Source organism: Filicampus tigris, chromosome 19 (assembly GCF_054856515.1).
Source record: "Filicampus tigris isolate MCC_2025a chromosome 19, RoL_Ftig_1.0, whole genome shotgun sequence".
NCBI lineage: Eukaryota > Metazoa > Chordata > Actinopteri > Syngnathiformes > Syngnathidae > Filicampus > Filicampus tigris.
This window is the reverse complement of record NC_141235.1, coordinates 10,164,091-10,184,764: the sequence shown is the minus strand read 5'-3', so window position 1 is coordinate 10,184,764 and position 20,674 is coordinate 10,164,091. Positions and strand designations below refer to the sequence as shown.

The 20,674-nt window shown below is 41.7% G+C and overlaps 3 protein-coding genes across 6 annotated transcripts; all 3 read left to right on the top strand.

The window, feature by feature from the left end:
* Window positions 1-3,597: 3,597 nt before the first annotated feature.
* Window positions 3,598-5,409, top strand: gpx9 (glutathione peroxidase 9). The gene is made up of 5 exons (XM_086016742.1): window positions 3,598-3,814; window positions 4,511-4,604; window positions 4,729-4,859; window positions 4,936-5,066; window positions 5,175-5,409. The coding sequence occupies exons 1-5, from the start codon at window positions 3,683-3,685 to the stop codon at window positions 5,230-5,232; spliced, it is 546 nt and encodes a 181-aa protein (XP_085872868.1). The 5' UTR covers window positions 3,598-3,682; the 3' UTR covers window positions 5,233-5,409.
* A 555-nt stretch (window positions 5,410-5,964) lies between these two features.
* ndufb8 (NADH:ubiquinone oxidoreductase subunit B8) lies at window positions 5,965-8,080 on the top strand. The gene is made up of 5 exons (XM_086016810.1): window positions 5,965-6,103; window positions 6,340-6,466; window positions 6,667-6,766; window positions 6,889-7,044; window positions 7,928-8,080. Exons 1-5 carry the CDS (start codon window positions 5,971-5,973, stop codon window positions 8,018-8,020), a joined length of 609 nt encoding a protein of 202 aa, XP_085872936.1. The 5' UTR covers window positions 5,965-5,970; the 3' UTR covers window positions 8,021-8,080.
* Window positions 8,081-8,330: 250 nt separating this feature from the next.
* Window positions 8,331-19,670, top strand: sec31b (SEC31 homolog B, COPII coat complex component). 4 transcript variants are annotated; one of them, XM_086017253.1, is made up of 27 exons: window positions 8,579-8,827; window positions 9,624-9,721; window positions 9,819-9,942; window positions 10,031-10,226; window positions 10,308-10,403; window positions 10,953-11,093; window positions 11,167-11,309; window positions 11,382-11,481; window positions 11,546-11,707; window positions 11,843-11,995; window positions 12,070-12,300; window positions 12,395-12,469; window positions 12,983-13,075; window positions 13,212-13,329; window positions 13,404-13,582; window positions 13,734-13,860; window positions 13,946-14,091; window positions 14,690-14,863; window positions 14,944-15,072; window positions 15,174-15,357; window positions 15,428-15,820; window positions 15,943-15,981; window positions 16,363-16,421; window positions 16,936-17,061; window positions 17,146-17,265; window positions 18,137-18,208; window positions 18,848-19,670. In XM_086017253.1, exons 2-27 carry the CDS (start codon window positions 9,643-9,645, stop codon window positions 19,025-19,027), a joined length of 3,639 nt encoding a protein of 1,212 aa, XP_085873379.1. In that variant the 5' UTR covers window positions 8,579-8,827; window positions 9,624-9,642; the 3' UTR covers window positions 19,028-19,670. The 4 variants fall into 4 exon arrangements, with proteins under 4 accessions (XP_085873377.1, XP_085873376.1, XP_085873378.1 ...); XM_086017251.1 differs by lacking the exon at window positions 8,579-8,827 and adding an exon at window positions 8,331-8,396 and having other exon boundaries at window positions 16,936-17,265; XM_086017250.1 differs by having other exon boundaries at window positions 8,574-8,827; window positions 16,936-17,265.
* The last annotated feature ends 1,004 nt before the right edge of the window (window positions 19,671-20,674 follow it).

Below are 20,674 nucleotides of genomic sequence, written 5' to 3'. Positions count from 1 at the left end.
GGAGCAGACAAGACAAGGAGGAAGTTTTGACGCTAATCCTCCTCCTGTTTATATAACACACATCTCCTATTCTATTCCGTGCACTTCAAAGCTTTGCCAATCTGCATGTATGATTCATCCAGGGAACAGCAGGAGGTGTGTGTGAGTATGGGGGTGTGTGCCTGTATGTGTGTGTTTACTTGTGGGAAGAACGTTTGACGAATCCTAAGCTTCTTTGTAGTGTAATTTCGATGACTTTGGATGCGTGACTGCTCAAATCTCCTGTAAAGATTTCACATTTGTCACATTTGCAAAGAAAGTACGTAGTAAACGACCCAACTTCAGAAAGACGGATACAGCGGAGGAGTAGAACGAGATCCTCCTCAAGAGGTCATACTTTATATGCAGGCACACGTACTGTAACATTTTGTGGAAGTTGAAAAGAACTGTTTCAAAGATTGTTTGGTATCACATCCAAGAAGAGGAAAAGACATGTCATTTGCTTTTAGTACAAGAAATGGAAGGAAAAATAGATCAAAATTGGATTCTTTGGATAAGAGATTTTATCCAGCCGGCACGTGCACACATAGCCACTAGGTGGTGCCCAAGAATCTGCCGTTTTGCCCTTGACTTAAAAAGTGGCCTTTTTTCACTACCAGTTTTTTTCTTCATTCACCAATACAGTATTTTAATCCATCCATTTTTCGAACAGCTTTTGAAAAAATCAAAATTATCCTCTCTGTCATCAATTACACCTAAATTGTATTGACCGGGGACAGTGCCTCTGGATTGGCAGACCGGGGTGGTGTCCCCCTTTTTAAGAAAGGGGACTTTGGATAAGAGGGTGTGTTCCAATTACAGAGGAATCACATTCCTCAGCCTCCCTGGTAAGGTCTACTCAGGGGTGCTGGAGAGGAGGATCCGTCGGGAGGTCGAATCTCGGATTCAGGAGGACCAATGTGGTTTGGACAGAATTTATAGGTGCAGCCGAGGTGTTGAGGGGGTCCGGTTTGGTGGCCTCAGTATTGCATCTCTGCTTTTTACAGATGATGTGGTACTGTTGTCTTCCCTGCTGAAGCCGCTGCCTCCGCGACCTGACCTCGGATAAGCGGCAGATAACGGATGGATGGAATGATGGTGTATTGATATTTGACAGGCATTTATTTGTACTTGTGAGAATTGTACATATGCTCCCATTTTGCTATGTAAGTTAAATCCATGCTACTGTTTTTCTTAATTGTCTGAGTAATTTGGCGCGTGTTTTGGGGCACCTGCTCCCAAAAATGTTTGTGCACGTGCCTGCCACCCAGTATGGCATAAACCCTGTACTAACGACATCCAAACTGACAAGCAGAGAGGGTCATCGCTGTAAAATCAAGATAATTTAAAATCACATAAAGTAAATGTTGGCAAGCTTCTCTGGTCTTTTTCAAGTTAGTTACAAACAAGGTTATTATAGTTAACAGGATCGAATGAAATAAGGAAACATACAGCTTTAAAAAAAAAATTGTTAACGTATTGTAAATGAAAATATAAGTGAGAGTTTAAGAACAGTAACTGACAGAAACGGCATTGACTGGTCACAAAACTCATTTGTTGTTATTAACTGTAATTATCGCGCTACCTCTAATGGTACATGACAGAATCGCTAAATTAAACGCTTAAACTGTGTATAATACTGTATTACAATGGCTTACACTTTTTGAAAAATCCCCTGCTCTCGATGCTCACTGAGCTGATTGCAGACTTCACACAAGATTTGGCAAGTTTGTCCAACTTTTGGGTGTTCAACTATTTCCCTTTCCTTCCTCAAACGATAGGAAAAAGATAAGTCAGACCCCAATTTGTCCGTCCGTCCATGATAATTCCACTGTGTGTTCAAGTTGGAGCCATATCATACATGAGCTGATGTTCTTGGCGCCATGCTTTCATCAAAACAGGAAATCTCTTGTTATGAGAAGAAGCCCTTTAAACACAGATGTTGCAGTGACGCGTGAGGCAACACTCGAAGCAAAACAATTTACTTAATGGCCACGTAAAACGTCGAGCCAAGACGAGCGGCCAAGAAGCATTGTTTGCTGATTGTGTTCGTCCCCTCTGCTCTTCCTACACACACACAAAATGAGGTTCAGTGGGCCTAGCCCGGAGGCCTCATGCAATATTTTTCTTGAGAAATCGAGGGAGACAGCCAGAGAGGCAGTGGCAATATGTCACTGTAAACGCTGCCATCACAAAGCACAGCCTGTGGCGAGAGAACGGGAGAGGAGGTGGGGGAAGGGGTGCGTGGTGGAGGTGTGATGTGCGGTGACGTCGTACACTTAAGAGATGACACTAGGGCAGAGAGAGAGAGCGAGAGATGAGAGTTGACCTATGTAGTTTTGAATCTGACTGATGTCTCACCTAATGGTAAGTCCAAAATGAAGGTCTTAAAGTGGTTGCTTCATTGTCTCAGAGATGAAAGGTCCCACGTTCGAATCTCAGCTCCTCTGTGGACTTTGCATGTTTGTGTACGGTAGTTTTTTTTTCTCAGGTACTCTGGTTTCACATTCCAAAAATATGCATGTTGAGTTTTGAAAACTCTAGATTCTGCATTCTCCTTTCACCACACGGGTTAATTACATCATCTGCATGCATGTAATGGAAAAAATAAAATAAAAGTTCTGTCTGTCACAGCCAAATGTCATTCTTGTTTTTATGATGTACGTAGTCAAGTAGAGGTGACGTCACGGTTCTGAATCAAATTTTTCTTAGGGTCACAGAAAGGTTTGGACCAGCACAGATTACTGGCTTCAATGAAGATTGTTCGTACAGTACCTTGATCCAGCCGCTGCGAGTAATCAAAAGTGCAGCAGCGCCGCGATGTGGTTTTAAAGGCTCATTGCAACAGAAAATAATCATTGTACAATACAGCAATAGGCTGTCAGCCTTACATTTAGCAGCTATAAAGATGTGTTGCAGATATCGGAAATTAAGTTATGTAACTGATTTGTAGATAACTATTTAACGAGGTAAAATAATGTAGAGATTGAACTATGACAAGTTAAAATGATGTTGTAGACAAAAGTTGAATCAAGGCAAACAGACTTGTACTTGTTTATTGATTTTATTTCTCAAAACGTTCAAAAAAGATTTACAGTAGGCAACGATTAAGATAATGATATGGAATAAGGAGCAATAAGGACAAAAAAAAAAAAAAAAGAAAAAGAAAACAACATCCAAATGCTATTCAAATTGGTCCTTTGTATTTAGAGTAGTGGTCTGGTCCCCCAACCAGCGGGCCGCGGACCAGTTCCAATCATGAATCAAACACCTGTTGTGAAGTTAGCTACTCAACTCCTTGTTAGACAACAGCAAGTTGTGCAAATAGAGCTGAACCAAGTTGGACATGTAAAAGTGTACATAAGGTCACATTAAATTCACCTGTAAACATGTCCGTTTTTTTTTTTTAGTAGAACAGGTTTGAATTCTCCACTGAAGTCTACATTCATTTGTATATAGTTTGGTTTTACACCTATTCCTGAACAAATGACCAGTGACATGCTTGCTCACCTCTGCCCACAAGAACAATGCATTCAGTCACGCCGAACAATTGCTGACCGGTGTGTTTGCTTCAGTGAATGGCAATGATAGGGTCGCTTTGCGAATGGCTCACTCTCGGGCCGGTGCGTGCTAGCAAAACGTTTGCATTAGCTAAAATAGAAGCATGGCGAATAAATCGATCTATGATTTCTCTGCCGAGACCTTGGACGGAGTGTCGGTGCCGCTGGTTGACTTCCGGGGTAAGGTGCTTCTTGTCGTCAATGTGGCCACCTTCTGAGGCTCAACTATAGAGGAGGTAAATTCTGCACCAATCTTCACAGCACCATTTTCCTATCAGGGGCCATTTCTGCTTTTACTAGTGGTGAGCCAGTAACACTACCAGAGGGAAATGACTTACCGGTACATAGAAACCCTAATTTCACATCTTTTGTCCATGAAATGGTTTTAATTTATCCCCAATAGTCTATTCTCTTTATTTTAAAGCATTTCTCTTGGCTACACTGTTTCCAGGGTTGTATGTTGATGTTAGATTTTTGTTGTCCAATCAGATCTCAGCCTCTGCGTTGCTATGTCACTCTAATCTGTCCAGGGCCTTCAGAATCAATAGCACTTGCTGATGTAATTTAATAAACTGTATAAGGAATGAGAATGTTTATTTATTGAATTCAAAGTCGTCCTCACAGGGTGATTGATTAGTCAGAACAAAGCTTGTTACTGCAAATTTTGACAGCATAGCATTCTGTCGCAATCTGTCGACATCAATACATTTAATAATCAGCACATCTGCTAAGTATGATGCATTATATTTAAGTGTTTTAAAGTTAAGATAACTATTGATTATGATGTACATGGCATAATTGTCTGCTGCTACATTCTGTTTTTGTTTAGGATTAATTATTTCTATAACTGCGACACAACATTTAGTTCCCACTGAAAGCCAAGGTACCAAATGCACATGTTCTATTCCCTTTTGTTCAACTTTGTTCTTTAGTACCATCAACTGAATGCACTCATGGAAATGTTCGGTGACCTCAACTTTACCGTGCTGGCCTTCTCCTGCAACCAGTTCGGCCTTCAGTCCCCCGGTAGGTCCACTCATTCTATTGGATCATTTTGTGTCACCTATGATCAGGGGCCGATTTAGTCCTTATAAAGTCTTCCCCACCAGCATGTTTCTCTTGTATTGTGTATTTCTTTTGTTCTTTTTAGAGGTGAATCATGAAACCTTAAACATCCTTAAGTACGTGAGACCCGGAGGGGGATTTGTGCCCAAGTTTCCCATCTTTGGTAAGGTGGAGGTGAATGGAGTCAATGAGGAGCCGCTGTTCACCTACCTGAAGGTATATGAATGAGTAGACTAATCGAGACATTTATTATAAAATGACAGCTTTTCTTATTTGTCATGTCATCTCACAGGAAGCGTTGCCCTTTGTGAATCCTGTCATTGGCGACATAAAGAAGTTCTACTGGTCACCAATCGCGGTCAATGATATCCGATGGAATTTTGAGAAGTTTCTAATCGCTGCAGATGGCAAGCCCTTTAGCAGGTAAAGTTGTTAACCATCTTGATTTTAAAAAGTTTGACTTGAGGCCCAAAACTGCTTTTTTTTTTCAAGGCACACAATTTACACAACAGTGCTTTCAATTTGCCACAGGTATGAACTTCACTGTCCCATTGACAAAGTTGAGAAGGACATCGCCGAACTTCTGTAACCGACTCTTGTCAGTTGATCAATGGTGGCAGCGTGACGGTCCCTTGGTAAACGCACATGTGTGCCCCTGAGCTGGATCTGATGAGGAGGTGGAATGAAACTCGGAGCTACAGTGCATTCACTCTGAGAGCAAATTCATCTCCGCCACCAATACAATTATTAAATATGAATGAATCAATGAATGAATCAAAGTTTTGCTTTCTTTCACTATCACTCAAATAAAGACACACAATCCTAATTAATTCCAATTATTCATGTTGGGAGTTTGAGTTGATTGAAGGGGTTAAAACAGGCAAATCAGCATCAACCTGAAAGAAATTACCGTTACAGAATAGTTTACTCGTTTGATCCTCATGAAGACTGTACTTCAGATTTACACGTATGTAATGTAAAGCCACTCCCCATCAGCGAATGAATTGCCATAACAGTCAGTTACACGTGACACTAGACAAATTTGATAAATAAAAGTAATAAGTATTCAAGTAAATTATAGACACCAGAAAAGTGTACAGTAAATTAGCATTCATACTTGTACTTCCCCATGATTTGTTGGTGTCTTTCTTTGCTAAAAAATTGAATAAAATGACAACTTTCCTCAAAATAACACAAATACTCAAAAATATTATTGTTAATGTAAAATATCGTATATTTTTAATAACATTTAAAGTTGTACAATACTGTACATAAATTCCGAGGATCGATTTTGGTCCTCATGAAGACCCGTACTGCACTCTCACGCATGCGCATATCCTTCTACGTCAGTCTGCAGGAAAAAGTAAACATGGCCGTCGTTGGCTTCCGACGGTGGGCCCAAGCTCTTTCCGGGGGCCGAGGGTCCCGAATTTCAGCTCTTCTTTCCGGATTTAGGGCAGGTGAGTTTAACTGTTGTATGTAATCGTGTGTAATGGATGAGTGCATTCAAATAAACTTATTTTGTGTTCTGTTTGGGGACCCAAATTGACGTAACCTTGACATGCTAACTTTAGCGTGAGCCAAGTGGTTAGCTGGATCTGACAAATAGGAATGCCGATTGCTATTACTGTCATCGTACTGTATCTTAAATCGTTTGCTCGCATGTATACTGTATTTTATTTTTTGATTTCTTCAGCATCTGGTACTTCAAAGGCTGATCTGCCTGGCGCGTACCCCAATACTCCAGAGGAGCGAACTGCAGCAGCAAAGAAGTACAACTTGACGGTTGAGGACTATGAGCCCTATCCAGACAATGGAGAAGGGTACGCTTTGATTACTACGATAATAATTAAATTTGGTCCAATGTATTTTTTGTTCCTGGGATTTTACAGTAGACTTACTGTAATGCTCACGCATGTGGAAAAGGAGACCTACAGTCACCAATGCACTTCTCATTTTAATTTTGTTTTAGCTCTCCAATGGTTTCTTATAATGACACGTTTCATTTGTCTGTTTCTTGCAGCTATGGTGATTATCCTAAACTTCCTAACCGATCTCAGCATGAGAGGGACCCCTGGTATCAATGGGACCATCCGGACCTGAGGAGGAACTGGGGAGAGCCGGTAAAAAGCATAACGATGAGCAAAATGTTGTTCTTCCACATGGAAGTTGTGTATTACAGTCAATCATTCATTGATTTTCATTCTGCTGTTTTTTGTTTGTATGTTTTAAAAATTGCTTCTAGCTACACTGGGATTTCGATATGTACATCAGGAATCGTGTGGATACATCTCCCACTCCTTTGTCCTGGAACAGCATGTGTAAACAACTATTTGGTTTCATCGGCTTCATGTTGTTCATGTTCTACATCGGGGAGAAATTCCCTTGTTACCAGCCTGTTGTAAGTATGAACCACATCACTTAGAGATTAATTATTTGCTTTGTCATGCGCTTGTATATTTTATGAAAGCAGTACAATGGTGAAGAAAAAGATAAGACAAAGAATTTTGACACTGAAGTTGTAATATTTTTACCAATGTTAGTTGTAAAAAAAGTTGTAATGTCCGAAAAGAACTAATGAGAATGAAGTCATAATTTAACAAGGCTAAAAAATGTAATGTTATGGCAATCTTAGTATTAGGAGAGAAAAAACATTACTAATCTTAAAATTATGAGAAAATAGTACAAATTTCATTCGAATTAAATTTCAATATGACCAAAAATAAGCATTGTGAATTTATGAAAGTTTTTATAAGAAGGAAATTATAATTATATGAGAAAAAAACAAATAATTGAAAATAGTCACATTTTCACAATAATGAAATTGTAATACTGGAGATTTCAAAAGTTAATCAATATTTATGAAGACACTTCGTGAACATAAGCATATTGTAATGTTGCAAGTTTATTATTTACTTTTTTCTGCAAGGAGATTCAGATTCCTCCATTTCATACATTTCCCAAATTTTCGTCATACAATTTTATTAAATGCATCATTAGCCTAATAGCATATTTGCTTAAGTCCTTTTTAACTTACTCACTCACAATATCAATAAAAAACTGTGCTTGCTGAAAATGTGTGTTTTTCCCTGTATGTGTGTTGTCTCTAAGTCAGAGTAAGTGTAAAGCAGGAATCAAGGCAACTGGACTCTTTGTTAAAATTGTTTTTCTTGTTTTCTGAAAAGTTTTTTTTAATGGCTTTGGCAGCCATACTACTAATGACGTAAACTTATTTCTGGTATATTAAGTGTTTTTAATTACACGTATATTATTCTCAATTACAGGGACCCAAACAGTATCCCTACAACAACCTGTACTTGGAGAAAGGGGGAGATCCTGAAAAACAGCCAGAAGAAGTCAAGAATTATGAAATCTAAATGATATCGTCCTCACCTCCATGTGTATATATGTGTCAAGAATAAAAACTTCAACCTACATTCACAATTAGTTGTGTCATTATTTTAAGCGTGTTGTTATTCATCAGGAAGATGACTGTAGTCATGTAATGCGGGTCGAATACGTACAATGTCGTTTTCTAAAGTGTTTTTCAAACTCTGTGCCTATTGTCAGGTGTGCCGTGGGAAATTATATGTGTGCCTGTGCGGTCCTGCGCCTGGCAGCTTAATCGTGGCTCTATTATATTGTAGTACTCTTCCATACCAGCAGGTAGCAGCGGGTAGCTAATCGTCTTAATTAAGAGGCAAGCGAATTAGTGACGCATGTTTATCCAAACAGGCCCATGTTTCACACTGAGTAAGTATCAGTATGAAACATTATAAAATACATTTTCTTTGTGTTTATTTAATTCCTATTCAAGACGTTATAATATAACGTCATTCTTCAATGTTTAAAAAAAATGCTTATTTAAACAATATAACGCGCATATCGTTAAAGTAACGTTTTTTTCCCACCATTTCAGCTGGTGGTGTGCCGCGGGATTTTTTTCAATGAAATAAATGTGCCTTGGCTCAAAACATTTTGAAAAACACTGTTCTAATATGTAAGTGTGGCTACAAATCTTGTTAAGCGCAGTTTACAAAGTGCCCTAAGTCGGCCACCGTAGCTGAGAGACAACACGGCAACACTCGGGTCGGACTTCAGCGGTCGGCGGCTAAATTATTAGCTTGGCGACGGCTAACGTCAGCTCAGTGCTTGTGGGCTGTCCGGCTGGCAAATAGACTGTTGTAAGTGACAGTCGCATGAATTATTAATGTGTTTTGCTTTCTGTGTCTAACCGTTTGGGGGCAAACGTCGCTTATTTTTCATGCGAAATGGAGCAACAAGGGTGTTGGCTGCATAGCTTTCCTTGTCATTAGCCGCATTGTCGGCTCAGGTTTAGCGAGGAATTAGTTGTGGATGCGGCGACGGCGCTAGCTCGTAGCAAAAGTATCCACTACATTGTGCAATTGGTTGAACAATTAAATTTTGAAATGTGTGTATTACTCCAGAGAATGACGGTAATTATCAGCCACTACTCGTGTTCGAAGCTAATGCTAACCCCTAGCTTGGATTTACTTCGATTTAACCCAAGCGATGGTTTTATTCGCCACGCGGCAAGGCGGGTTTTCGATGCAATGTCTATTTAGTGACGGAAATGCGGTCCCTAACATGACTTTTGATCTTTGAGGCGACTCGCCAATTTGTCCGCATTTAAAAGGATTCGATTCTAGCTGTCAAGAGTAGGTGTGAGTCCGATTAATCATTAAATTGTGGCAAAGTTCAGCGGCCACGAACATAATGTGTTCAGATAAATGCAGTTATTCCGTATTAGCATTTAAAACTCACACAAATAAGGCTATATTTTATTAACACAAAAGTGGTCATTCAAATTAGACCCACTTGTTTTAATGTTTTTTCCCTGTATAAACTGTATGTTGTTTGTGATTTTCTATTTTAAACGTGCAGCTCTTTCTGAGTCTGTGCCATATAGATTAAAAAAAAAAACACTTTACGACAAGTAAGGCCTTATTTCTGTACAAGTGTTCAAAGGTAGAGGAAGATGAGGCTAAAGGAGATCCAGAGGACCGCCCAGCAGGCATGGAGTCCAGCCGGACACCATCCTATCTGTTTGGCGTTAGGTACTGAAACACAGTCTTTAAGAATAAGCTACTTTACTCTCTTTACCGTGGTTGTTTGTTGTTGTTGACTGAGCATGCTGTGATTTGTCTACAACAGGTACGTCGGCACAGCAGCTCGATGCCTCGTTCAACACCACAGCGGCCCTGGAGATATTTGAACTGGATTTTGCTGACCCCTCTCTAGATATGAAGCTGAGAGGGTCCCTGTGCACTACCAACAGGTACACTGTAATAATGGTCAGCTATCACTTTTGAAGTAATGTGCCTCAAAAGTTGCCCAGGAATGCTTTACTGTATGACTCTACACAGGTTACACAGTCTGGTGTGGGTTAATTTCGGGATGGGCGAGGATGCCACAGGGGGAAGGCTGGTAGCAGGCAGCGAGAATGGCGCATTAACAGTTTACAACCCGGAGGCCATCGTGAACTCCAGTGCTGAGGCCGTGGTGGGACAGTGCGACAAGCACACAGGACCCGTACGAGCACTTGACTTCAACCCTTTCCAGGTGTGTTTCGCATGTCTTTTAAAAGGTCACAGTATTTTTATTTTGTCTTGCGTAAATAATGTTCCTGTTGTTGTCCCTCAGAGCAATCTCCTTGCATCTGGAGCGAATGATTCCGAGATATACATTTGGGACCTCAACAATTTCAGCAGTCCGATGACACCAGGAGCAAAAGCACAGGTGAATATGTTATTACGAGCATTTAAATAAGTTTAAACATTTTAAAAGAGTATCTTGAGCTTTACTCATTCAACCTGTTGTCTCATTCTACTCATTGACTCAGGTCGATTAGTGGAGCCCATGTTTGCGTAAAGTGAAGTGGCATTTAGGTTTTACGCTACACAGAAATTGAATAAGTTGCCAACAGAAGTTAAGTCAGCCCCAATTATAAATACTTTTAAATCCAGTTAAAAAAAAACAACCTTTTTTTTCACTATACGTTTTTGTGGTTTATTTCTTTCTTTTGCTTTGAAATGTCTTCAAATCATTTGTTTAAAAATGTGCTTAAATTGTGTCATTGTACATTATTTTAGTTTTTTTTTAATCAGCTACTTTTGTCCTCTTTGCTTTGTGGATGTTTCCAGCTCTTCTGTTTGTATCAAGGTGTTGTGCTTTTAAATGTGTGAAGCACATTGAGTTGCCTTGTGTATGAAATGTGATATATAACGAGTTGTCTTGCCTGGCAAAATATGTACTTTGCTAATTGGTAACGTCGTCTTCACTTTCCAGCCTGCGGAGGACATCAGTGTGGTGTCATGGAACCGGCAAGTGCAGCACATCCTGGCCTCCGCCAACCCCAGCGGCAAAGCCGTCGTGTGGGACCTGAGGAAGAACGAGCCCATCATCAAGATCAGCGACCACAGCAACCGGGTTTGTGGATCCCTCGATATGAAAGGTCTGCGCAGCTCAACGGTTGATTTGAAAATGTGTGTTGTGTATCTAGATGCACTGTTCCGGGATGGTGTGGCACCCCGACGTGGCCACTCAGTTGGTGCTGGCCTCCGAGGACGACCGCCTACCCGTCATCCAGATGTGGGACCTTCGTTTTGCCACGTCTCCTCTTAAAGTGCTTGAGAATCACACACGGTGAGGCTGAAATTTATTATTTTCTATATTTTTCAAAAGACTTAATTCGTTGTTGCCATTGTCTTCTTAAAGGGGGATTTTGTCCGTCTCCTGGAGCCAGGCTGACTCTGAGCTCCTATTGAGCAGCGCTAAGGACAATCGCATCCTCTGCTGGAATCCAAACACTGCAGAGGTATGGGAATTTAAATGTTCCCACCTTGTTAATTAAGACAAATGTAATGACTAATTTTTGTTAGGTAATCTATGAGCTTCCCACGACGAACCAGTGGTGTTTCGACATCCAGTGGTGTCCAAGGAATCCCGCATTGCTTTCGGCCGCCTCATTTGATGGCAGAATCACGATTTACTCAGTGATGGGCGGAAGCTTAAAGGCTCAGCAGCAAAGTACCGCTGATAAGGTAGGAGGCACCATCCCAGAAAGTGTGCGATGTTATATTTTCAGAAACGTCAAGACACTTGGAAACTTTTAACATGTGGGAAAGAATAACGTTGTATGCCACCTTTTAACATTTATTTACACTTTTTTTCTTCAGATATCATCCTCATTTGATACAATGGATCCCTTTGGTACAGGGCAGGTGCTCCCTCCCCTGCAGGTCCCTCAGCCTAAAGTACAGGACACCATAGTTCCCCCTCTGAAGAAACCGCCCAAGTGGGTGCGCAGGCCAGTAGGGGCCTCCTTCGCCGTAAGTTGAAAAGCTCCCCAAGTGGAAAGTTGTGTGTCGTCGTCACTCCTGATTCAGCGTTTGTTCTGCCCCAGTTTGGCGGCAAGCTGATCACGTTTGAGAACCCCAAGATGGCGCCTGTGCAGAGCCCCCAGCCTGTCCCCAGGCAGGTGTTTGTCAGCCAGGTCACCACGGAGACGGAGTTCCTGCAGCGCTCCAGGGAGCTGCAGCTGGCGCTGCAGTCTGGTTCCTTCAGCAACTACTGCCAGGCCAAGATCCAAAGCGCCAAGTCGGAGGCCGAGCAGGACATATGGAAGTTCCTTTTGGTAGGGCATGCATTTTCTCGCTATGTCAAAGACCCTACTTTACTCCTAAGTTACTGTTTGAAGCTCATTTACTGCTTTTGGGGGGTTTCAACAGGTGAATTTTGAAGATGAAGCGCGTATCAAATTCCTGCGACTTTTGGGCTTCAGTAAAGATGAACTGGAGAACAAGGTATTATGATAGAGACTGCAATATACATTGAATGGAAAGTATCCAATCTTTGTCAAAGCCTTATTCCAAAATGGAATTATATTTGAAAAATCCTCAAAATTCTACACACAACACCCCGCAATGATGTGAAGATTTTTTTTTTAGAGATTGTATACATAACAGAAAAAAATACCATATGTGCATAAGGATTCACAACCTTTGCTCAATACTGAAGCAGCCATTATAGCTTCAAGTATTTTTTTTTATAAGGTGCCACAAATTTTGCGCCCTTATATTTGGCGGTTTTGTCCAATCCTCTTCGCAACACCTCTCAAAAATCAAAAGAAACATCCTCATGAATTTTAAGGGGTGGGGGATCTGTTTTGGAATAATGCTGTTCCATCAAGTGTGTTAAAAAAAAATTTTTTTTTAAAATGAAGGGCTGTGGATACTTTCCCGATCTATTGAGGTGATGGTCAGTATTAGAAGAAATACCACAATTCAAAGAATGCACACTACTTTTATATCAAACAGATTTCTAAATGCTTGGGGAAAAAATTTCAACCCAATGGACACGCTGTGGACGCTGAGGACCTGGCTAAAAAGATGCTGCAGCTCTCCACTGAGGTCTGTAACTCATTCAGCTGGGTGCACTGGAACCTTAAAAAAATTGTAATCATTCTTTGGACTTGAACTAAAGAGTTCTGCAATGCAGTTACAAAGCTACCTTTTTGTCTTTTAACTATTACTGTTTTGTACTCAGAGGTGTGACGAAGCAAACACAGACGGCGAGGTCAGGACGTCAGGCTCAGTTTCACCCGCTGACTTTTTCAGCCAGAATCGGAAAGAAATCTCCAACTTTCAGATCCCCGTTTCGTGCGGTAAGCACAAGCAAATCTCGTGACCGCAGCCAATGAGTGCCTTGTGGCTGACGAGGAATGTTCTTCTGCATTAGATACGGACGGTTTGATAAGCCAGGCGCTGCTGGTGGGCAACTTCGAGGGCGCGGTGGATCTGTGTCTGAGCGACGGCCGCTACGCCGAAGCCATCCTGCTGTCCATCAGCGGTGGAGAGGAGCTGCTCAAGAAGACTCAGCAGAAGTACCTGAGCAAGCAGAAGAACAGCGTCTCCATGGTGAGGCATTGTGAGATATTTCTTATGTAAAATGAGTGTCTCGGCTCAATAAAGGTTGGGAAACAAATGTTATTAGGGCAGAATCCAAGTTTCGTCTAGATACGCAAATTAAAGTGGGACGTGTTTTAATGAATGTGTTACTTTTCTGAAGCTTATATCATCAGTGGTGACGCAGAACTGGAGAGACATTGTGCAAAGCTGTGAGCTGGACAACTGGAAGGAGGCGCTCGCCGCTCTCTTGACTTACGCTCACCCCGAGGAATTTGCCCAGCTGTGTGGTAAGATGATGCAACTTCCACAAAAAAAAAAAAAAAAAACGGCGCCTGCGCTTGAGATGTTACGTAATCTGGTGTGTCGGGGTAGATACCTTGGGAGGCCGCTTGGAACGAGGTGCGACGGAGAAACGCTGCCTGCAGGCGTGCTTGTGTTACATTTGCTCTGGAAATATCGAGAGGCTTGTGGAGTGTTGGGCCTTGCACAGGGACTGCTCATCTCCTCTCGGCCTTGAGGTAAAAAAAACAGAACAAAAAAAAAACATTTGTTCAAGGCTCTCAAGGGAAGTAGAAGAAAACATAGCCTTTTATCATTCCCACTATAAACACGTTAGTTTTTAGTTCATTAATACAATCATTTAGTTCATTAGAATACAGAGCATCTCTAGTCAAGGCTGTTCAAGCATGTAATAATAAAACATTACAATTCTCATTAACTCATTCACCGCCAGGCCTTTTTTTTAGACCCTCTTTTACCCTAACGTTTGAAAAATATATAAATAAGTGCCTGGGACTGAATGGCTGGACTGAAAAGTAATAAATTCATCAATGGCAGTGTATGAGTTAACATGTTTTTTTAATCCACACATTTTTTTTAATTTATGAATTTATTTGTTGTCCAAGTTTAAGACACTTTTATTACAGTTCTCATGAATGTTGGAAGAAGAATTAAATAAAAGATATCATTATTTTATTTTTTATATAATTAGTCTAATAGGATGTGTGGGGAATCAGAAGATAATTGAAGTTGTCCTTGTAAACACATTTTCTATATTGTGTTGAGAATGCTTTAACTCAGGGTTGAGAGTGTGCTGTTTTGTCCTATTTTTGTCAGGATCTGGTAGAAAAAGTCATGATGCTGCGCAAGTCCATCGAACGCCTCCGCAACAGCGAGGTGGCGGTGCAGAGCCCCGTCCTGGCCGAGAAGCTGACATGCTACGCCGGCATCTTGGCTGCAGAGGGCAGCCTGGCCACTGCCATGTCCTACCTGCCCGACAATTCTGATCAAGTGAGGTTTCGCCTTCATCCCCACGCCAAGTCAAATGGTTTTCTGATTTGTGTGTGTGTGTGTGTGTGTTGTCTCCCCAGCCTGGAATTACCATGCTGAGAAGCAGACTGTTCCATGCTCAGGGAGAGGCTCCCAGCCCACAACAGCCTCCAAGCACAGCCAAGCCCATTGCTGCTTCTCACACTCCTACGCAGAAAGCTCAAATCATGGTATACATTTGCTTCATCGTTTGCATCCCTGCCTCTGAAAGGTAGACGCATGTACACAGACACTAAAATAAATGCAGTACTTTTCTCTTTCCCAAACTAAGGATCAATACCAGCCCCCTCCTGCTGCTCATCACCAGCAGCAGCAGCAGCAGTCTCCCATGCCGACATCATCGCTTTTCCAGCCTCAGCTTGCTCCAAGTAGCTCCGGCCCCGGCCTGCCCCCCTCTTCTCATGGGCTGCCGCCCCCGAGCATGAGGCCTCCGTACCCGCAGCATCCAGCTCCAAGTATGGCCGCAAGTTGATTCATCTCTCGCACGCTGAATTTGATCTGTTTGAATTCATTTGTGCCTTCAAGGTTTTGTTCCACATCAGCCATTCCAGCCGTCCCCCATGGGCGGGCCCTCAGCCTTCTCCCCTCCAGGCCCGTCCATGCCAGCCGCTAACTTGTCGGGACCTCCGCTGCAACACGCGTCGTCGCCCCCCGGGGGCCTCCCCCCCATGCCCAGCCCCGGTGTTCCACCGACGAGCTTCATGCCTTCTACCTCCTTGCCGTCGGGCCCCATGCCATCTACTTCCCAGCCCGGAGCCCCCGTGCCCATGTACCCCGGGGGGCTCCATAGCCAAGGGCCTGTGCCCCCCATGGCAACCGGTCCCTATGCACCTCTTGGATCAGGTTACCCACAAGGGGGCCCCGGAGCTCCTGCCGCAAAGCCTTTTGCGGCTTCAGCCGTCGCTCCTCCTCCCGCAGGTTGGTGCCACGTTGCTCTCTTCAGCTTCCATCTTTCCCTCCTCTCACGTCTGCTGACGTCATGTACACATCATTAGAGATGGTTACGTCACACTCAGCTGTCCTCCTCATGTGACTTGCAGGATTCTTTCCTTGGCTGAGTACCCAGTCTGACCCTCAAGGTGACAGTGTTGTTAGCGATGCATTTGGGATAAGAGTTCAAGCGAAGCCAGAAAAATAGAAACATATCTGACAATTCGCCATGCAACTCATTTTGCTTGACTTTGGTACTGAATTGAGAGCTCTATTTTTCTGGACACGTGTAGCGTGATTGCTGCTTCTTGCATTTGCTGCTGGAATAATAATGGGACAGTAAGTCTGAATTCAGACATTCTAAAGCATCTGCTTGATTGCTGTTGGGTGATTATCATGCAGTTGCACAAACAGGTCTTGCCAGCTTTATTGTTTCTTTATTGCTTGTAATGTTTTTGTTTTTTTTTCCCTGAATTTAACAAATTGCTCTTTAGCTCAACATCAAATTCTCCTTGTTGTCTCTGGTTTAGCATCCCACGAAGGCTGGAATGATCCGCCAGCGGTACGAGGTGGACCCAGAAAGAAGAAGGTATATTTGCATCGTCTTAAAAAGCCTCGTTTTGTACCGAAATCCTGTAAAATTGCTACATCGGAGCCTTAACGGAAAATAGCTCGCCTGCGCCTTTTACACAGAACCCAGCAAAGGCAAGATATCTCTGCATTTAGGGTGCAATTTGAAACAGTGACGGAGCATCCTGCAATCGTAGCTAATTAGATGACGTCTATGTCACGATTGGTGGCCTTTGTCACCAGTTCAGCCATCCAATCGGAGCAGGGGAGAGTAACCAATTGTGTCAATTACTTTCAGGTGTGTTCACCAGCAAGCAATTAAGAGGGACTTGATTGCTGGTGGACTTGGCTGGCTGCGAGTGACGTGGCCAGTCCTTGTTTGTTTTTTTTTTTTTTTTGGGGGGGGGGGTTTGCGATGGTTGCCTTTTGTGTTGGTGCATGTTTTTCATTTCCCTCCTTCCAACTCTCACACCTATGTTGGACCCCTCCTCCTTGCCATCTCGAGGAGGGGTCGTAAAACGTGTGCCAAACAGGTCCCCGATAACTACACTCCACCTGCCCCCATCACCGCTCCCGTGATGGGTTTCCCAGTGGAGGCCCCTCAGCCGCACAACAACGCCCAGGTGCCCCCCGGAGCCCCGCAGGAGCCCAACATGCAGGTCGGTGTCGGACAAAGTGCCCCGCGGCAAATCACAAGCAAACACGCGGATTCCACTTCACCCTGCGTTTGTACCCAACTTCAGCTCCTCCAGCAGCTCCCAGCAGAGCGGGTGGAGCCGAAGGAGATCCCCGCCGAGCACATAGTGCTCAAATCCACCTTCGACAGTCTAGTGCAGCGCTGCCAGCTCGCAGCGGGTGACCCCGTAAGTCCGACAAACTATCTTATTTGCGAAAAGGATTTTAGATTGTATAGTGGTACCTTCACTTGGCGGTATATGAGCCAGGGCTGAACGATTAATCAAATGAATGAATTGGACATCACAATGTAGAATAAGGCAATTTTCAAATCGTAAAGGCTGCAGTTTTGAGAGATTAAAAAGAAAATATTGCCTGTGTTTGTCTTTGGAAGAGGACCTTGAAAAAAAATAATCACAAATTAAATCACACTATTGAGGAAGGTCACCCTCAAATTTTTTGCAGACCTGCTCTGGCTCCTGACATAGCTTGCTCGGCCACACCCCTTCAAGGTTACATCCAACACACTAATACGACAATATATACAGTAATAACAATACATACAAACTGTTTTTGAACTTCTTTTATGCTGCTTTATGTTGGTGTACAAAAAAAGTGCTATTTTGGGGGGTCCGGAATGGGTTAATGGTAGGGATGTCATGATATCCAAATGTCACAATACGACATCACGGTATAAACCTCACGATACGATAATTATCACGATAATGTGCGGGTGTTGGCGATATATAAAAAGCTCATGCTACTGTACAAAAGCTCAGGATATTGTAAAAAAAAAGAAAAACACCACAATATTCTGTTTTGAGGAACTCAAATTTTGTGTGTTGTCCTTCATCTGGCGATTAGCGTGGGTCTTAAACATGGGTGGCATCAAATTACACTGCACTAATAAACTAACCACCAGTGGGTGCTGGAACTCCCTCGTCAATGGCGTTTCAATGTGGAGTAATGATTTGATGCTCAAGTAAATTGAGTAATTTGGAATGAGTTCAACTCGTAAGTCAAGGTATCGTTGTATTTATTAAATTCCTTTCTTGACAGCAAACAAAAAGGAAGCTCGATGACGCAGCCAAGCGTTTGGGATGCCTGTACGACAAGCTGAGGGACCAGTCGGTAAGGAAATGTTAAATGTTAAGTCAGGATATCCACTATTGCACAAGGTCATATTCCAAAATTGGCTTTGTACTCATTAGTCTGAATAATCGAGAACCAATGTTGGAAATGTTGCCAAACGTGGAGCAATGAAGGCTTAATTAGTGCTTACCATTGAGTTGTATTTCGGGGCAGCAACCATTAAGATGTACCAGAAATCAAAAGCAAACATGACGCTATCCATTTAAAAGAAAACAAAACAATCTCCCCAAAAAAATACAATACTGTACATTCCTCTAACACAGAGCGAGGTTCATACCTCTCCATGTTTTCTGCAGACTTATCACATGTTGACATGAGTGCGTTTTGTTTGTTTTTATTTGATTTAAATTTGACTCCTTGGGCATTTAGGTCTAAACTTCAGACTCTGCTACCTATGCAGCACGTTTTAAATAATGAATGTTAAACAGTATTTGATTTATTACAATTATTGAAGGGGCATTTGCTTTATTCCAACCAACGGGATACTTTTGACGCTGCCGGGCATTTCGCGACTTGATCTCTAATCCCCCGAACGGAACCTCCGTCGCCATCGCCTTTCGGCGTCCTCGTAACGTGTGGCACCGCTTGTCTTGTTGTGCGTCGGCGCCCTCTCCTCAGCTCTCCCCCAACATCCTGAACGGCCTGCACGAGATCGGCCGCTGCGTGGCCAGCCAGCACTACCAGCGCGGCCTGGAGGTCCACACGCTGGTGGTGAGCAGCAGCAACTTCAGCGAGATCTCCGCCTTCATGCCCATCCTCAAAGTAGTCATGACCATCGCCAACAAACTGGGTGTCTGAGCCGCACGGCCACGCCTCAGTGTTGAAACAAACAAACAAACAAACAAAAAAAGATATTTATTTCCTTTTCTCACGCGAGCGGATTGTGGTCGTCATCGCATCGAGAGATGGGTCTGATGAATGTATCCTAAAGGTCGTGGCGGCACAAACGCAACACGGTGTACAAAAGGAAACATTTGTGTGCTTATGTGCGTTTTTGTAGTTGGCGGATGGTTTTATAGTCAGCCAGGCAAGCTGGGACATGTATGAAACAAAAAAAAAAACGATGTGGGATAGTAACAGTGCGCGAATCCTTTCATGAATTGTGCCATCATCTTTTCACCCCAGTCGGTCCGTTATTCAGTAATGTATGAATGAGAAGCATATTTATTTCATTCAACATTGCTGCTTTAGTCTCCAACCCGGCTGTCTTCCCCTTTACTTTTAAGCATTCATACGGTAGATGGCATAGTTGGAAAGCAATGTGTATTCTGGTGGGATTGTTCGGCGTATCATGGAAGCAGAAGGCAGTAAAGTGCCTCCGTGTGTGTGTGTGTGTGCGCGCTTTTTTTTTTTTTGCACAAGTGTTTATACAGTACAATCCATTTCGCTTATTTAACTCGTGTAATTTTGTTTCCCTTTTCAAATAAAAATGTACCTTCAATATCAAGGCTCATCGCTCTTCAATCCTGCCACAAACATTTTTTGTTTTCATTTTATAATGCGCGATTATTCGTGATTCAAAAGCATAGAGGTGCTTCAATGTGAGAATGCTGTTGGAAAATCAAAAATTATGTTTTCTTTTAGCCGAGACAACCCTTTTATAACAATTGTGCGTGCAAATGTGTGTGTGTGTATATAAGTAAATTAAAACGTACAAATGCTTTCTCAAATACCATTTTTAAAATGTATATAATATATAATTGTTCCATTTTTAAGTACCTTTTAATGAATAAGACAATATGTACCGGGTAAATACTTTTTGCTAAGTTTTAAAAATTGTGGAAATTAAAAATACATAAATCTAAGCTATAACCTTAAATAGAATTATATCCGTTGTATTTTTGAAATACTTTTAGAAAGTGAACCTTTAAAGTTATTTTTACTTTTTTTAATTAAAGATTTAATTAAAGAAAATTAATTGAATGAAGATATAATTAATAGTAGAAACTAAGCCATTTGATTAAATATAATTATTTACATGTATTTTTTAGAAAATCAAAAATGTCAAAATTAGAGTACTATTTTTTACGAAGTTCAAAATGCGAAAAATTCAATAATTCAGACTCATGAACAAGATGAAAATTAAAAATACTGTACATAAATCTAAGATAAAACAAATAGAATTATATCACTTTTATTTTTAAATGCTTTGTGAAATTTAAGGTTATTTTTTACAATTTTTGAATTAAAAAAAAACAAGCCATAGCAAAATGAAATACAATTATTTAAATGTTTTTATTTTTTAGAATGTCAAAATTATAATACAATTTTTTTAATTACAGTTCAAAATGTAAACCAAAAAAATTAAGACTGCCATATAATTAAATAAAATTCTTATTTTTAATTTATATTTTTGTAGGTAGTGACCGTAAAATAAAATTGTGGCGTTAAAATCGTTTAAATTAGTCTAATCTCATTGTATTTTTTTTTGTATTTTATTATTAA

Bases quoted from the DNA above. Each gene is read 5' to 3' on its own strand.
- sec31b (XM_086017251.1), top strand. From the start codon at position 9,643: ATGAGGCTAAAGGAGATCCAGAGGACCGCCCAGCAGGCATGGAGTCCA. The intron at 14,092-14,689 runs GTAAAAAAAACA...TATTTTTGTCAG, and splicing joins CATCTCCTCTCGGCCTTGAG to GATCTGGTAGAAAAAGTCAT. The intron at 15,358-15,427 runs GTATGGCCGCAA...TGTGCCTTCAAG, and splicing joins CCCGCAGCATCCAGCTCCAA to GTTTTGTTCCACATCAGCCA.
- ndufb8 (XM_086016810.1), top strand. From the start codon at position 5,971: ATGCGCATATCCTTCTACGTCAGTCTGCAGGAAAAAGTAAACATGGCC. The intron at 6,104-6,339 runs GTGAGTTTAACT...TGATTTCTTCAG, and splicing joins TCTTTCCGGATTTAGGGCAG to CATCTGGTACTTCAAAGGCT. The intron at 7,045-7,927 runs GTAAGTATGAAC...TCTCAATTACAG, and splicing joins TCCCTTGTTACCAGCCTGTT to GGACCCAAACAGTATCCCTA.